The 16,458-nt window shown below is 38.7% G+C and overlaps 1 protein-coding gene across 1 annotated transcript in view; it reads right to left on the reverse strand.

Moving 5' to 3' along the window:
* LOC118411517 (calcium-activated potassium channel subunit alpha-1-like) overlaps positions 1-16,458 on the reverse strand; it is a 42,757-nt gene that overhangs the window by 12,245 nt on the left and 14,054 nt on the right. Inside the window, exons 7-19 of the mRNA XM_035813822.1 lie at positions 15,876-15,967; positions 14,351-14,461; positions 12,567-12,672; positions 12,017-12,099; positions 11,480-11,549; positions 6,700-6,855; positions 6,274-6,383; positions 5,535-5,606; positions 3,707-3,730; positions 2,921-3,007; positions 2,487-2,563; positions 918-962; positions 279-296 (exon numbers count right to left, since the gene is read on the reverse strand). Coding sequence (XP_035669715.1) covers positions 279-296; positions 918-962; positions 2,487-2,563; positions 2,921-3,007; positions 3,707-3,730; positions 5,535-5,606; positions 6,274-6,383; positions 6,700-6,855; positions 11,480-11,549; positions 12,017-12,099; positions 12,567-12,672; positions 14,351-14,461; positions 15,876-15,967 — 1,051 coding nt within the window. The remainder of the gene's footprint in view (positions 1-278; positions 297-917; positions 963-2,486; positions 2,564-2,920; positions 3,008-3,706; positions 3,731-5,534; positions 5,607-6,273; positions 6,384-6,699; positions 6,856-11,479; positions 11,550-12,016; positions 12,100-12,566; positions 12,673-14,350; positions 14,462-15,875; positions 15,968-16,458) is intronic.

Here is a 16,458-nt window from a genome sequence, read left to right on the forward strand (position 1 = left end):
ACCTATTAGTAAACAAGAAGTCAAGGTCAATTTTAAATCAAACATGGCTGTCCCAAGCATGATTCTTTGGAATTATGATGAAAACTTGTAAGTGTTACTAAGTACGTATTGTAAGGTATGTGCAATTTTTGTGCTGATATTTGTAGTAATAGAAGTGTTTTCACAATCTACAAAAGTTAAGGAATGTTCTATCTGCAGTCTAGATTTAATTCTAAATCTAGAACACATTATTGGCAGTGTTACGTATGATTTTAGAGCAGTAAATAATTCCTACCAACCCTTTAGCTTGAGATTTCCTTCAGTGATGAGAAAGTTGAAAATTAACAGACAAACATCACTGAAATGTGGTTTCACAACAATCACTGAAATGTGAGGGAAATCTTGAAACAATTCAGATGAACATTACTGATGGGTCATTCAATGAGATAGAAGATATTTCCAAATAGTCCACTTGTCAAAAAGGGATCATGTTAGGAAGAATGTGTTTAAATTCATTGGTTCAGAACGTGATTGTATTCTATAAACACGAGAAGAGATTTGTTAGAAATATCTACACAATTTGATTCAAATTATCAACCAAAAAAGATGTTTCTACAACAAAAAAGGTGTTTCTAAAAGGAAGCCAGTTTGCTTAACTCCATTTCAAATGTCATAGAAAAATACATGTAGTTATCACCAGTTAATCCGCTTCCTCATCAAGAAGTATTGAAGATTTAATCAGAACGTACTATTAGCACATAATTCTATCCACTGTGCTTTTACTCTCTATCTTAAGGCAGGTTAGAAGTTGCCGTGAGCTATAACAGTTAAATGTACAACTCTCCAGGAGTGAATGCCTGGTGGGTGAAATCAGACGTGTGGAAATGTTAACAGTTCCCAGCACCACCCTAACATGGAAGGATAAGAAGGTGGAATACCTAAGGCTGCTACATTGACTTTGTTGTTGGCCTGTGCTTCCAATGCTGGAACAACATAGAAGGGGCAAACATTCGGATGTCACATCTATCTTTTCCCTTTTCAAAATATCAACCATTTGGAGACATTTCCTGGTCACCTGTTTGTCAGCTGCAGCATCAATCGAACTGAGCCACACAGGGAGAAATGCAAAAGCCAAACCACCGCAAAACAAAAACACAATTCTAAAACACTTTCCAATACACAATGTCTTTGAACACCAATAACTCAGTACCATAACTTCCACAGTGCTTGGAGTATACTGCATGGGACAGAGTTCGATAATGAGAAGAACAGATGAAAAAGGAGGGAGATTTGAAGAGATGGGAAATTGATGAGCAGCATTTAATTGAACTAAAATGACTGTAGAAGATATGGTAGTATGTTTGATGGTGTTCACTCGTCTACTAACATGGGACAGGACATTACGACAGACAATTTATGAGCAGCACTTAATTGAACTTAAATGACTGCAGAGCTAGAAGATACGGTGTACTCTATTCACAGGGGACAAGACGTGATGCACACAAGAGAACAGACCAAATGAGAACAGTTTATATCCACATTTGATTTATCACTGCACGAGGAACAGCACGATCTAATTAGTACGATCTAATGGGGTTCTAAGACATAAAAGTGCTATTAAGGCCATGAACGAAGGGTGAGCGATGGGATGAGCAACAGTTGCTTGGGAAATGACATGAAGACAGGAAGTCAGAAGTTGATAGATACATGTAATGACAAAACTTACAATGATGAAAATGATTGAACTGGAAAGACAGTCATGGTGACATTACCATAAATTACTATGATATAAACATACAGTTGAACAATGGCATTCATATAGATTAGTGAACATTTGATAATAAAGATGCTGGCACAATACTTCCTGCATGGTCATACGTTGAAGAACAGAGGAATAGGTAAGCAGTAGTGTATGCCCTTATTTCTCCATGCACAGACATGCATACCTGCCCGGCACTTGCATTTCTTGATTTTGCTGGGCTGCTTAACATCATTGTGGCATGCCTTGCAGAAGAAATAAGCCCTGCGTGCAAAGATGGTAATGTGCACGTGCATTATTGTCAGTGGAAAACCTTGCCGGAGGATGAATCGGTTCTCAAAAACAGGTTTGTATTCAGAGTTCATCTCAAGTTGATAATCCAAAAAATTTGTGATCAATATATCTTGTTTGCCGTAGTATTTAAGTTATCAGCAATTTGTTGAATCATCATAAAAATATTTTGGGGGTCAAAAATATCTGAAACATTATAGTTTCTCAGTGCTTAAAATCTGTTGGTAGGAAGTCTACTTAGACTGGAGTAAAAAAAAGGGTACTTTTCGTGAGGAATGAGAAAAAATGAAAAGTGTTCTGTTTTTGTAGTGCATCTTGTCAGCATTTGTCAAAGTCATGTATTATATCATGCATTTTGGGTTTCATCACTTTTATCACTTTTGAGAACCAATCCAGCCCCTTAGTTTGGCTTTGTGGAGATAGTAGAGGAGTATAAGAAGCCATGCTATGCTGTCACCTTGCATACACTTGCACTTCTTGATTTTGTCTGGTTGCTTGATGTCCCCATGACACTGCTTGCAGTAGAAATATGCCCTACAGAATGCAGCGCAGAAAGTCAACACCTATAACATCACTCTGTTAGCTTTGACTCTCTAACGAAGCAACATTTAGCACCAAATCTGTACAGTTAGGGGACGCTGGTGCAGGTTGCATTGTATTGTTTGTAAACATCGGGAACATGAAATAATGACACACATGTGTCAGAAAATTATTTTATTATCCATAATGTCTTGCCTTCTGTCACAATAAACCCACAGAGTACATTTAACCTACAGCTTGCTAAGGTACAATAACTGTCATGTACCCAATTAACATCAAATTTGCATTGGTTAGCTTATGGGGTTAGGAGCAGGAAGGTCTGTGAAAGACCAAGGTCTCAAACCCACTCACCTTCTCACTTCCTTAGCCGACTGCGCTATGAAGAACCCCAGAGTGCCTTCCTTAATGTGGTAGGAGTTGTTCGGGTTGATCAGAATCCTGTTGGGGAGAGACAAAACAAACTATAGGGGCCAAAGGTCAATGCCAAGGTCCTTGCATCACCTTAAGTTTGCAGTCCACACTGAATTTAGTAACTCTCAAAGAGTAAGACATAGCAAGAAGTTATATATTTACAGCCATTCAGCAACATGCACGGCATCAAAAAAATCTAAGCAAGTTAACCTGGTACCTTAAACATTATTCAGCAAGTTGGTGGAATTGTAGCAAAAAAGGCAGGCCCATTATTTTGGCACACATATTGACACAGACCATTTGTACATGCAGAAAGCAAGCCATGCAGAAAGGCATAGGGGTGAGGTACTTTAATGACATCTTCAAATGATTTTTTAACAGACAAGGTGTTTTATAAGTGAAAGTGGGTGCACTGATGTTGAAGTACTTAGTGTTGTGAGCTAAGCTGACTCTGAGGAAAGAAAGTGCTATTAATAACATTTATCATTTCTAGGCATTTACCAAAACATTTGAGGGGTCATGTATGGATATGCACCTTGGATCATCATGGGATGTATTAGGCACCAAAAATAGACACTAGAGATATATGTGAGGTAGTTCAGAAGATATCTTGTTTGCAGCTATAGTGGAAAGATTAAGGTTAAGTTGTGAATTTTGGAAGGGGCACCACAGAAAGGGAGAGGTACATTTACGGATACATCTGAGGCTGGTGGGAACTGTAACTACCTGTGCAGCCGGCCAGCCCCTGATCTACAGACGCCAGGGAAGAGCGAAGAGTGACAAGACAGTTCAGTGATGCGCACATACATAAAGCACGAAGCACACGAGGTCTATCTAGACATACAATGTACATGTCACACATTGACCAACGACATGTTCCAGGCTTTTGGAGCATTTTTTTCCCCTTCAATGGCTCCTATGTTGAGGTGCAGATTCTGATGAACTTTATCTAAAAGTAGTGAATTTCATACTTTGGAACATATTCTGCAAAATACTATATGTTTTATATCGGTACTCATAATGTTGTAAGTTATCCAAACACATGATTGATAAACAACCAATCTCAGCAGCTGTCTGTGCACTGAATACCAGCTGTCTTCTGTAAATCAGTTGTCATTGTTCCAGAGTTGCTGTGAAATCACACCATAACCTCAGCACAAAATGTGACAGTTTCCACTATGGTCAGAAAAGTCAACACTTGTTTTTCCAAATCAAGTTTATCATTTCTATCTTTATTACCTAAATAACAGCCACACTGTCCATAGCTTTTTTTTTTAAATTAACATTTCAAATATTTGATAAGATGTTCTTGAAAGATACATTATGTAGCTACATGTTTTAACTGCAAGCTAAAGAGAAGGGAAGGAGCCAAAGTCTCTTGGGAAATGGTGCAATATACAGGGAAACAGTTTAAGTCCTGACCCACAATAAAAGATTAACATTTCTGCATGGAAAATCTTACCTTTTATAGTAATAGTGTAACATTTTTCAAAAAGCCTCATGACATGTGTTTTTCATAGAATTTCATAGAATTCTGTTCCCCAATAATATGTGTGCACCTGTGAAATGTACAGCTTTAAAGCCGGTTCTGTGAAGTACATATAACAGACACAATGAGAACCAAGGATAGACAGCTTGGGAGACACAGTGCTGAAATGACGTCTGCTTGCAGCATGGGATGTTCTGAGCCGTTGGTACAATATGAAGAAATGGCGGAGACGATGAGTGCCAAGGACAGATGGATGTGGATGGACAGCAGTAGGTATGCTGGGAATGCAGCGCTGAAATGACCTCTGACAGCAGGATGGCGTTGCCATGACAGTATCGGAGCAGCGGAGTGCCATGCCGCAGAATTCATGCACAGTGACATGATGCCGGACTGATGTAGGTCCCGTAGGGTCATGCATGATACAAGACACCTTACAAATAGCAGATGTAAAGCAGACTGATTATACAATAAGTTTCTTCCATGACTTAGAGTGACAGCTGACTGACTGATACGTTATGACTTATTCATTTTACTTAAGTTGCTAAATGAATGGAAATTAATTTTTTTATGGGTTGAAAGGCATATCAATTGACTTTTGAGTCACAGGTTTTGCTTACATGTAACTATTTATAAACTTACAGCAAATTTCTCTCATGAAATCTTTTCCTTACTCTTATACACGAAAAAGGCATTTTGATACTTTTTTGTTCTCAAAGTTACCACTTTGTTGACAATCACAACCCAATAATGTCACACCAAACACTCCAACTTTGTTGAATTTCATAGTACCAGGCCAAGATTTAATTGTATTCATTGACGAGGTCTTGCTTTCCACAACAATGAGAGTACTGACATCTGCTATTTGTAACATGCTTTGCCGAGTTTCTCAACCAGGCACAACCCAAATGTACGCGTTACTCACTGTTTATCCTTGGTGTTGTGATCTTTCAACTCTATAGCAATCAACAGCAACCGCAACTTAGCAAAACAGACTCTGCAAAACATTTCACAAGACAAGAGAAGTGAACAAGACACCACATCAGATGGTAATGGTAAGGGCCTTACTCTTTCTCCTGGGTTTCTGAGCCTTGGAACTCAACCGCAATCAACAGCAACTGCAACTTTACAAAACACACTCTGAAAAACAACAGTAGAATGGAGAGTTTGTGACCATGAGCAGAATGAATAGGGAAAAAGAACAGCGGTGAGATACTTGCTTAACCTCCACTGCAGTCACTTTGCAGAGCTTGCTGAGAAGACAATGATGTTGATGTAATGGGGGGATTTGAAAGGGGGAGCAACAGTTGTATATGTACATTGCAATTTGAACAAGTGGACAGAACATGAATGGAGGCTGAACATCCAGGCATAATATTATGTAATACAAAATAAATCAAGCAACAGTTATTGCTGGTTGAATTCTCTGAAGGGTCAGACATTTCCTGGAGTCCTATCGATCACTGGACACTTGTTAGAGATCGGCTGACATTTGCATGTCACCAAGCCCAATCCAAAGGGACAGGGGAGATTTCAGCCAAATGTACACTCAACACCTTGAATTTCAGCTGAATTTGTTAACTGCCAGGAGGTCACTGAAGATCGTTGACAGTGTGATGGCAGCTTAAAGACCACCTGTTTCTGTGTGATCTTTTCTTGTGACAAATTCAACATTTTCTACACACAACTGCAACATCAGACAACATTGTTACCTCAACCCAATACAGTACAACAGTATCAGGAAGTGACCATTTGTTGTTGCATTGTACCATTTTTAGGTACAAATGTCTTTCCTTACAATACTCACTCGGACACTTGCGGGAAGCTCATCCCGGTAAAAGCACTGGAAAGGTACTCGGTGTACATCTCAGCCGCCACCCCTCCTAAGTAGTGCTTCTGCCAGGAATCTTCCTCCATCTGGAAGAACACATTGTTGTCTTTTCACTTCTGTTCTGCATTTTGCATGTAAATGTAAACTAAAAATTGAGATTATTTATTGTCTGATGAACTCTTAAACTAGTTGTTTCATATGGGTCAAGTTTTCATCTCTGATGTTTTTGTTAGAGATCTATTTCCAAGACCAACACACCTCACAAAAGTTTAAAACAGCAAAAATATGGCCACTGAAACAGTGGGTCACTGTTCTTTTATTTAGTCTACAAGCTGTCACTCTATTAAACGGCAATTTGACGGACAGCTGGAATGTGTCTATTTTGCTGCCTTTGCCACCTACCAGCACTGTGGACCTCATGGCAAAGAGATTGGCCATCACGGTGGAGAAGCCAGGTGCCAGGCAGCTCTGGGCGATGAAGCCCAGTTTCAGCTCTGCCAGACAGATGACGTCATCCCCTTCCTTCCAGTTCCAACTGGGTATGTTGAGTAGGTACGCCTGGAGCAACATGGCAATCAATCAATCAAGCATTAGCATGAAAGCTCCTCTGTGTTGATATAATGCATATTGAAGCTTTTCAACTGTCATACAACACAAAATTTGCCTTTTCGGTCACACTTCCGTCGACCTTCGTCTGGAGTGATGATTCAATTACTCTGAGCACGTGACTTGGAGACATGTGACTAGAGTATTTTGTGTTGTATGACAGTTGAAAAACTTCAATATGAATCAATCAATCAATCACATTCACTGCACGGAGACTTAAAAAATGCAGTTCTTCAAGTTGCAATTCTACCAAATAAGATATTATGCTAATCATGGTAGTACATATGTGTCCAATCACTGAAGCACTGGAGGGAGTCAGTTACAATGGACTCTTTAATAACAATCTGGGCCCTGTATCAATTCTGTCTACCTCTATTTTCTCCTTTGATAGCTTCCCTGCTAAATAGTCTGGCACTCTTAATAGAGCAACAATTGGCATCTGAATATTTCCGTTAAATGTAGGCAAGAGTTCAGATTGGTTCAGAGTCACACCATTCCTGTAACAGCATTTAAACAGGATTCTATCCACATTCTACTGTTCTGAGAAATATTCAATTGCCAAAGTAATGCAGGAAGTAAGGACTAAATATCAATTGGAGATGAAAGCCAGACTTTTCTATGTGGATGCAATCGTTGGATCAGACCTGAGCTAGAATAAGATGGATTCCATCCAAGAACCCAGACCCTTCGATCCAGAGGTTGGATTGTTAATCACTATAACAATATACTGTACTTGCCAGATGAGCGCATTTGATATAAGGCATGATAGGCTTCTCCAGAAACAAAAAATAAAATCATCCCGCCACAGTTGTGGGGAATTTATCACAACTGACATGGGTCCAATTCTGATGGTGCTGCATGCTTTATTATCCTGTTAGTGTGACACAATTGGGGCAAATATATGTCTGTGGTCAGCAAAAATAGCATTCTGATGACAAGTACTGAAAATGTGTAGCAAGTTAACTAACAACCACATTACTTTGTATCTTAGATACACATACAGTTCCTGAATTATAGAAATGCTTTTGATACAGGTTATTCAGGTTACTGATATATCCAACCTGATCTTTTCCATCACTTCTTATAAAGAATCCAACAGTTGAATAGAAAGGGTACAAGGCAATAACTCAGACCTAAAACAAAACAAAAACTGGATTTGTCCTGGGTGCTGAAAGTGTGACTATTGTTTCAGCATCCTTCCATTACTTCATCTCATGGTGCTGCATTAATTTCCTTTACCCTACTCTGACTTCAGGTTAATGATATTCATTATGATCTTATTCTATCATATTTAATATTTCTTTATTGCTACTCTGAATTCGGGTTAATGATATGCTCATTTTGATCTTATTCTATCACTTTTGATAGATGATTGAACCAGAAGGGCCTAAGACCAGAACTTAAATCCAAAACTGTACTTTTCAGCGCCAGGTTACCTCATGCAGTCAAAAATATCTCACTTTGTTATATTTTTCCTGATTGTCTCTTTGTGCACACCATTCGTTCTTCACCTCTTTAACTACTCTAGAGATGATGTCTGTGTAATACAAACTAAGGCACAAAAGAATGTGCTGAAAACACAGTTACATGAAGACCTAGAAGCCGACCACTCAAAACATTTTGAAGTATATTATATCAAGACATCTACATGTAAACTTGCTGACATGAAGGTTTAAAGTTTTGCATGCAATAAAGGCACAACCCATCCATCATTAACTTACACCTAAGTTGCTTTTTATTAGTTTTTGACATGAGTGAAGAAAAATTTGAGCCAGATAAAAGTCCTGGCAATCTATCAGAAAAAATGTGCATTGCCTGTTTTTAGTAGCTTATCTCGCAGACATGACCAATGCTGACCGCCAATTTCCACCAAGTGCAAAGCAGCACTTACTACAAGTACCATCTACAGAAAAGGACATTTTTTTGCTCAGAAAGATTTGCTCTTGACAAACAGCATGTGACCTTAGCTAGCAATGCAAACATTTGTACATGCCTATTAGACCTACCATATTCCCTAACTCTGAGGATAGGACAAGGGCAACTGAGGATAGGACAAGGGCAAGGTGATTACAAACAAGCCTATTCAAACTTCCACTGGCATGTCTGGGGAATGATTACCTAATGTTCCTGTTGGAATGGGATCTGAATAAAGGGAATGCTCATGTGGTACACCAAGAAGACTCAGCTGAACTGTGCAATGGAAGATGCCATTCTGTTAATGGGGCATGAAACATATCTTTAATACAACTAAGGAAATTGGCCAGAGATTGACAGAAGGTCTACTCTGCAAGCTAATTGGAAAGCATGAAGACCTAAGGCTAAGAAATACAACTGCAAGTAAGCACATAAACATGTTTTTGAGGACACTGTAAAATATTGCCCTGGTTTCATGGGTATCAGCTATCAGCAGCTGGAGATGGTGGAAAACAACTGGGATTACAGTATTGAGGGAAGGCACTGAAACCGGTAAATAAAAAAGACACGCAACCAATAAACAGCCAAACAACTCCCCAATCAAACATTGAACTGTCTCCTGAATTTGCAAGCACAGCCACTTCCCACTTAATTGAAAAGTCAGGGAGGATGGGCATGATGTTGGAACAGGTCATTTTGTTCCAATGCAGTCCCCATCCCGGCAGACACAGAGGAGCCTGATGTGATTACAGCAGTGCGACCTTCTCTCTCAAACCAGTGTGCCATGGACTCCACAAGCCAGCCATGTCCACTTTATCATGGCGGTAATGTGGCGCAGTCTTGCTTTTGACTCCCATGACCCCAGACTAACTCACAAGGGCAGGTACATCTCGGCAGAGTAATGACTGGGCTGTGGCAATTACTGTGGGCAGAGACTGCCGGCTGCATGCATCACCGACTTGGCTAAAAGCTTGGGTGAAAACTCATCTTTCACTTTCTCAGCAACTAACAAGACAACTCGTGGTGAATTCATCACAGCTGACCTGAAAAAGATCCGACAACCTGGATTTGTCCAAGGTGCTGAAAGTGTGACCACTGTTTCAGCTTCCTTTAATTGCCTGTTGCAGCATGTATTTCCTTATTGTTGCTTTGATATAGAATTTCTGATGTTTTAGAATAACAAATTGCAATGAAAGTTACCACTAATTACGTCAAGCTTTTAATGTACGTCATAAATTGTGATTCATTCCTGCGAGAGTATTTCAGGACAATAAAAACCAATTACACAAATGCACATAATGGCACCTTCAACCCTATAAAATGCAATTAGATAGATGCTGCTGCTATTTGCCATGCATAGGCATTTGCAGTAAAAGTAAAAGACTTTTAGGACTTGACACAGCCTCCTTTATCAAATAAGCTAATGGAAAATGCATTAGCTTCAGGAAGCCAGCCTTACATTACAGAGACCGCATCCAAAACCATTGTGAGATGTTCATTCTTCATGAACACTATTGGCATGGTGTTACATCCATCTGAGTGATGTGGATTCCATTACATTTGCTGAATAGAGAGGTTCTTGATTTGTTTCTGCCAAATAGAAGCAGTTGTTACCCGTGGCAACTGGAAGGTCCAGAGTTCAAATTTTGACCAGTGCTGTGTTTGCTTCCCCAGCATTTTACAGTAAATCATTCAGCAAAGGGAGTGAAGTATTTCTACAGTGTCAGTGCTGGTATGTTTGTCTGTGGGACTGTAATCAATGCAAATCAGTATGGGAAAGAGAACAAAGACTGCCATCTCTGACTGCCCTCATCGAGTTGCAAAAACCCATCCCATTATACACTTATCTGTTTGAGCTGTGGAAAGTCTCAGTGTCAGCAGTTTCCCTCTATCTCCATGCCTCCCTCTCAATGCCATACCAACAATCGTTTCAAACAGAAACTGTAAGTCATCCAATTTACAGATTAAATCACGATCATGCTCTCTACCACATTCTGTTTTATTGGACCATTGAAAACAATTCTACCAAGCTGACAGCCAATCCCAGAACTGCACAAGTGATGAATGTAAGAGTGTGATGTTGCGCCGCTGTGTCCCAGGAAAGGGCATGGGCATTTCCTTCCCTGAGGAGTCATGAGACTGGTACAACCGACGCCTACCATCAATCATGGCCGCCACAGACCGACCCGAGGTGTGAACCTGCACGCACTACAACCCCCAAGGCGAGGCAGCACCACCATGAAATTGGATGGATCGTCCTCTAGACTGGACTGGAGGTGTTGAGCTTTATGGATGCAAAAACTTGATGTGGCAAGCCCACTGGTTAATAGTTCAAATTAGATTTCCCAAAAGGAATATGGAGACCTGTTGTCCAAGGACGGGATCAGCATTGAATTATCAAAAACGTGATTTGCAAATTCCTTATTGATATCATTTTACAGGTTTAAGACAGAAATTAAAACAATCTGAAAGATGGAGCACTTACCAAGTATCAATGACATGTAGTGTGCTTTTAACAGTAATTCAGCACAATTCAAAATCTAAAGAAAGAAAGCTCAATGGGGGGTCCAGGACAACACTTTCTTCAACTTATTTTTGTGCACTACTTTTATTACCTGCCATGCAATACCTTTATTGTATTTATAAAAACAATTGTACCAACCTTGTTGTGATACTGCATCATTTGGATGATCAGCCTAACATGTGAGCAGTAGTTCTTGATAGAAATAACCCTGGAAGAAAATGGGGAACACAAAACATGCATTTAACATTCAGCCAACATATAACATCTAAAACATCACATATCATTTAATTTCTAGAAAGAGCAGTGTCAGATAACCTCTATGGCATTCTAATCATATGTATGGGGACTTGGCTATTCAGCAACAATCTGCTGGAGGGTGCTTTTTACACAACATGGCTGTTTATTAACTAAAGAGGCATTCTATGACATTAGCATGTGTCTTCCTGATATATCTTCTTTTTATTAATTTATGGCATACAGTACATTGTATATTTGTTAATTTTGCTGCTTCTTTGTCGCTAACTTTTTTGGAAACTTTTTGGAAATGGATGAAAAGTGATGGGCGTAGGAATGCTTCCCACACAAACAGGTAAATATGGCTTGAAAAGCATGGAGCAATCAATAATCCAATACCATCACTGAGCTTAGGAAGGAGAGGAGAAAGATCCTCCTTACCTCATGATGTTGGCAGCATCCTCAGCATCAGGGTTGTTGCAGTACTTGTTAGCAATGATTAAACAAGCATCTGCATCTTCTATCTATAGGAGCAAGCAAGAAGCAGTTCAAAATTAATCCTTTTACTCTAGATGCAGTGAAAAGGTGGGGATGCTTCATATACAAGAGCCTTGAGCAGAAATAGTTGTTTACTTTTAGAATAATGTATGCAATGTAACTTCAAACTCAAAGTTGTGGCAGTTCCTCAGCCTAAACTTGCTCTCTCTACAGTAAAACTGTAAGTGTAACTACTGATGAGGGCCATCTTGACTGTTTAAGATTCCTAAAGCCACACAATTCCCAAGACAACCCAGCTGGTACAAGCTCAGGTGTCATGTTAAGCCTAGGATTACAACAAGAAGCCAGCTAATCTCACACCAATATGTTTTCTTTTTTGTCAGCTTTCTTTTCACACAAATGGAAACAAAGTGGTTTACAATTTCTAAATTAGGGAGATAAAGAGCAGAAGTTGACATTGCATTCACAGAAAGTTTACGAACTGAACACACACCTTAACTCTAGCTAAGTCCCCAGCATTCAAGACGGAGCCTTCAAAGAACTCCACCTGTGTGAAATGTCTCTTGAGAAGTGCCTCCAACTGAAGGTTTGGAGGTAAACTGAAAAGTGGATAACAGTTGGTTTTAAATGTTACAAATTAGATTTAAAGAGATATCACTTTTTGACAATGAACTTGCAGCAAACACAAAATTACATAATGATTATATACATGAAAGTATAATCTTTTAATCAAGCTTAAGCATAATGCAATGTGTATAATAAAGAGTACATCTCATTTAGGAAACAGTCTTAAAAGTATTTGAAAAGTAATATTCCAATGTACTAGTTTTAATGAATAATACATATGACAGATGTTGAAAATGGAAAACATAAATGTGAAAGATTGGAAAAAGCAGTAAAGTAAGAATGTTGTAGCAAGAAAGCTTAATGTGCTACTACCAATTGTAATGGAAAGACACTGCCAGAATGGGCAAACTGCACTTCTGCCAGTTTAAGCCATAACGATTGTACACTATTGAGTTTGTCAGTAGAACATGCTTGCATGCGGACATGCAAGATGGGGGAGGGGTTGGTTAATGGTTTAGGAGGTGATAAAAGAGGTTGATTTGCAATATAAGGATGGGCATGGTGGTGGGTGATAGCTTCATTACAGTGGAGCTTTGGGTCATTGGAAAGTGCTGTGAAGCAATTATTCATTAGCAAGGTAATCAGTACACAAATAGTTTTTTTCTGATATAAGCTTGTGAATCTATGCAAGGTTAGTAGTGTCAATCAGCTTGGAGGACACAATGCCTTTGAGTTTCTTTCAAAGTAAAGAGCTCAGAGCTCAAAAAGCATTTTTTTAAAGGCTGGCAAAATGACCAGTAAGTCTAAACAGGATGGGATTAAATCCTAGCTAAAAGAATAGGGACAAAGATTTTCATGTCCACATCAAGTTTTGCGTGTTGAGACAACATAGTATTAAACAGAATTTTTGCAGCTAAGATGTGACAAAGAAAAGAAAAGCAAAGTACAATTTTTCTTTAGGAAATGGGAATGATGATTTCTGCTGGAAGATACTACTGTTGATGGAAGATGGGGTGGATCCTTTCTTGCACATGGATCTCAGGGGGTATTATACATGTACGACACCGGACAGGACAATGCTCACACTACCACTGGAAGGAAGAGAAGTTAGCATGATGTAGGAAGGGATGTAAAGAGGGAGAGCAGATGGAATTTTACAGGTGTTGCATGCTTTCTGAGTAATGCCTTGGTGTCTTATGTACTTTTTAGGCATAAAAATGTGTTGTTACTTTTCTTTTTAGGGAAAACATGATCAAATTTTACCTGTCATATGGTATCAAAGGAAACAAGACATTTGTTTTTGTTGTACATGTACTTTTTAAACAACACCTGTGAACAGTTTTTTGTACAGGTCATCCTGAAGTCTTAGTCAGAAAACTTCAGGTCCCTGTCAGATGGTAGAAAGGGAAGGACTGGTGAAGGACAGTGGATGGGAGGGAGGGTTCAACCACGTCACAGCACCAAGAGACAGAACCAGCAAAACTTACGGATGCAGAAACACAATTTGCACATTGACATCATCCCTGTCCTTGTGCAAGAAGTCCTTGAGGAAATTAGAGGCACTGTCGAACGTGATGTGGCCGCACACTATAATGTGTCTGACAGAAATAACAGAGAGACAAATACAGAGAATCATAGCCCACAGAAGGAGGCAACCAGCACACATAAGCTGAGGAGAGAGACACCTTGACACGCGTCTGCTGAACTTACGGGTGAAGAAAGATAATTTCCACATTTACGTCATCCCTGTCTTTGTGCAAGAAGTCCTTGAGGAAGTTCGACACACTCTCGTATGTGATGTGCCCACACACCACAACATGTCTGATAAATTAGGACATATGAACAAAATTAATCAGTAAATCATAATATATTCAACATCCTGCTGGATGAAATGAAATGATATCAGACATTAAAATTATGCAAAGATATAAAAAAATCAAGATGCAAGTAATTTCCCTTCAATGGATAAATCAAGCCCTGGTATATAAATCCCATTATATTTATGAGGATACATCGAGACAATAGAACTAGCATAATAATCATAGTAACAACAGAAAGAGAACAATGATAGTAAACAGGAGCATCCTGTCAACAATTACTTTTGTCACCATGAGGGTTGTATCCCATAATATGTACAAATGTGTCTGGACAAAGATACATACATCAAATGCATCATCTGTTGAAAACATTCCTGTTAACATTTCTATGAAGTTGTTGAAAATAATACTCTAAAGGTTCATAATTATTTAGATACAACATTTCTTTTATCCACTTGTGTGTTTGGAATTTTAGTGAATACTTTAGGCAGTACAACCATACCCAGAAAAGCATTCAAATGATAAAATTAGCTACATGTACATCTGACCTTTTTTCATAAATTTTGAAGAATGCTACCATTAAGTTGTACTTCAAACTTCAACCTATGTCAGAGATAATCTATATCAAATTTCAACTTTATTTTCTCCCAATCTTCTCACTGATCTCTTAAATACGTCTTTGCTTTATTTCATTTAGTTCCGATTGAAAACACTGTCTACATATTGGTACCACTTTCATTATGTCTTAAGTTTTTCTTTCACCATTCAGCCTAAACAAAATGGTACCACTTTCATTATCTCTTTTCTTTCACCATTCAGCCTACACAAAAAGGCCTTACTTCTCACAGCATTAGGAGCATCTTATCATCGTGATGGTATAAAAAGCTTCAGATTTTTAGATTTTTTTTCCTTCATTAGGATATTAACTGGAGCTCTTACAAGATTAAAACACACACTTTAGGAATTCCACTTTTCTTCATTTTGTCTCTTGTGATTTTCTCAATGGAAGCTTCCAATACTGAGAAAACAATAAGAGACAAAATGTGGAAAAGTAGCATTCCTCGACATAAAACGTATATTACATGTAGAAAATTAATTTTTCCTTATTGTTAGAAAAGTTAAACGTATCATATATGACCATACGGCATTGATGGTTCATTTCTGTTGCAGCTTGACTGATTAACCTCAAATAACATTCACATGTAATATTTAAGAAAAAAAAGAAGAGTATTTTCCTTGACTTTCAAATTTGGAAAGCCGTCGTTTTTGTCCTGTATGTATAAGCTAATCTGGGTTGGTTCTGCCACAACAGAAAAGGAAGTTAGTAGCTATACTCTGCACAGACAAGACATACGTTGCTGGCCGAGTGGCCTGAAATACTTCACTACAAACAGTAAAGGAGTCACAACAGAACTTACTTTCTGCCACTAATAGCACTGTACGAGCCTCCATATTTCTTGCGGCTGCCTATAAGCTCTATGATTTCAGGCACACAGCTAGCAAACATAGCCTAGAGGACAGGGGAAAATCACAACAAAATACATAACAACAAAACAAACAAGATATTATGCTTTCATATTATAAGTGGTGGCTTAACGCACAGGTACAGATGACCTATGCTGGTTAAACCACCGTTCTAGGGAACATGCACTTTTGTGTGTAATAGAGAAAAGCATGAAACAAATATGTTAAACAGCCTGAATGGTTCAAGGCTAAAATAGGTGTTAACACACGTAAAGTTTGTTGAGAACATCATCAAAAGAAGACTACAAGAAGTCAACATTTTCCATCAAAAAGAAACAGTCTACTTTTCATGTAACAACTATTTTGTCTGTGAGCTTTCCAAAACATCTTTGTGCTCAGAGATTTTACCAAACAAAAAACTTTCAAGGAGCTTCTTTGCCACACTCTGAGATGAAACACAGGTAGGGGAACTTTCTGATTTGCCAGTCAAAACTGCACCAATACTGGGTTGTGGTACATTCTAACGATTTTTCTGCC

The sequence above is a fragment of the Branchiostoma floridae genome, chromosome 3, assembly GCF_000003815.2.
Source record: "Branchiostoma floridae strain S238N-H82 chromosome 3, Bfl_VNyyK, whole genome shotgun sequence".
NCBI lineage: Eukaryota > Metazoa > Chordata > Leptocardii > Amphioxiformes > Branchiostomatidae > Branchiostoma > Branchiostoma floridae.